At 47.3% G+C, this 1806-nt stretch overlaps 1 protein-coding gene across 1 annotated transcript in view; it reads left to right on the top strand.

The window, feature by feature from the left end:
• Window positions 1–3: 3 nt before the first annotated feature.
• The window catches only part of PGRMC2 (progesterone receptor membrane component 2), a gene marked incomplete at its 5' end in the record, with an annotated part of 11420 nt that continues 9617 nt past the window's right edge, over window positions 4–1806 (top strand). The window contains one exon of the mRNA XM_009079066.1: window positions 4–106. Within this exon, the coding sequence (XP_009077314.1) occupies window positions 4–106 (103 nt within the window). The remainder of the gene's footprint in view (window positions 107–1806) is intronic.

The following is a 1806-nucleotide window of genomic DNA, read 5'->3' as shown; positions in this document are numbered from 1 at the left end:
CTCGAGCAGCTGCGAGAGTTCGACGGCGCCCGCAACCCGCGCATCCTCCTGGCTGTCAACGGCAAAGTCTTCGACGTGACCAAAGGCAGCAAGTTCTACGGGCCCGGTGAGACGGGACGGGACGGGACCCGCCGGGGTTGGGGGGTCCCGGGGGTTCCTCGGGGCCGGGACCTGCCGCCGGTCTCGCGGGGGTGATGCCCGTCGGGTCAGGCATCCGTGGTTCTTCCAGGTGGCTTCGTTTGGATGCGTGGTGTTTAATTCTATTTCTGTGTTGTTTGTTTTTTTTCCCTTCTGTCTTTTCTAGTAGGTTTCCCAAGTGCGGCTGAGCAATGCTGTCTTCGTTCTAGCGCTTATGGTTCAGGAGAGAGAAAACCCAGCTGGTTACTTGTCTAGGTGTAAATGCTATGTTGAGTGTGAATTTTAATCAGGCAAGGGAGAGCTCAGGGATTGATGTGTTGCTGCCACTGGGGAGAGTGCAGAAATCAGCCTTAAACAGAAAGACAGCACTCCTCTTTGCAGAGGAAATGTGTGTTTCAAAGGCTCAGAGATGTAAGCTTCAAAGGCAATGTTGTGTTTTCATATTCACCTTGCAAGTTGTGAAACTGCAGCATATTTTACAGTGCTGTTACTAATGAGGTGGGCAGACTTTACTAGTGAGCAGTGTTTTCACATCTGATGCCAAAGGAAACGAGGGCTATGGCCGTTGATAATTTTCTTCCTTAAACAATGGTGGTTTGGAAAACTTGATCTAATCAAATTCTGCAGGAGTTTTCATAGTAGGCATGGCAAGCATCCTTGTATGAGGAGTGGAGGGGAGAGAGGATACTTCCCCCTCCCTCAGGAAATAGTTCAAGTTAAGTAATTATTATTATTGTTGTTTAATACTTGAGGTTACCAGAAGAAAAATACAGAACTGGCATGTTACAAGTCTTTGGTTCTCACCAGGGAAGGGACAAACAGTTGTAAGGCTGAACTGGGCTAGGGTTGTGTAACTCTTGTTACCCTCAAAAGTTTGTGATACCAGTTGCAGAAATTGAAACTGCTGTAATGGAATCGAAATGCTTTTCTGGCTGGGCACTGTAAAAGTTAGCAGTGAAATAACTTCTAACTCTGTTGTCTGTCAATTAAATGTTAGGCTCTCTGCTGTAGATACCATCACTGGTTCACACTGTCAACCTCTGGAGGTCTATTATTGTGAGGGAGCTAAAGCTTTATGTTCTGGGACATCGGTCTGCTCTTTGGATAACTGGTGGCAGCTGGCTTCCCTAAAGCAGTGCTTCCAGCTTTTCATGCAGAGGGACAAAGGCTTTTTGATTTTTTTTTTTCCCCCCTGCAGTGAAAGATTTGCCTTTTTCTAGCAGAACTGACATCATCTTTGTCTGTCAGATGTGTAACTTGAGACTGTGCACGTTAGGGTAGTGATGCACAACCTGTGCATCATCAGCTGTGCGTTCTCTGCCAAACCTGTTGATTTTTGAATCGTGCTGACGTGGTTTCCCCTCTTTGGATGGATGTCAGGGAGTTTTTTCTTGCCACTGTTCTGCAGCTGAAGAGAAGCTGGTAGGTGGTTTGCAGGCCTGAAAAGATCTGAGAAGAGTCAGGTGGAAAAGTCTCCTGCAGCTGGTTGAGACCTTTTCAGGAAGACTTCAGTCAGCACAGCCAGATGTTCGCAGCAGTTCTCTTGGTGGGTTTATGTGGCATAGCTGGAGTGTGGCACGGGAAGTGCAAAGCATAACAACAAAGCCTCAGCCAAATTTTAACAGAAGAGCTGAGGACACTGGTTTTGCTGATATGTCAGGCTCTGCC

The sequence above is a fragment of the Acanthisitta chloris genome, unplaced genomic scaffold (assembly GCF_000695815.1).
Source record: "Acanthisitta chloris isolate BGI_N310 unplaced genomic scaffold, ASM69581v1 scaffold33057, whole genome shotgun sequence".
Taxonomy (NCBI): domain Eukaryota; kingdom Metazoa; phylum Chordata; class Aves; order Passeriformes; family Acanthisittidae; genus Acanthisitta; species Acanthisitta chloris.
The sequence above is the reverse complement of the archived record's forward strand: the minus strand, read 5'-3'. Positions and strand labels throughout refer to the sequence as shown.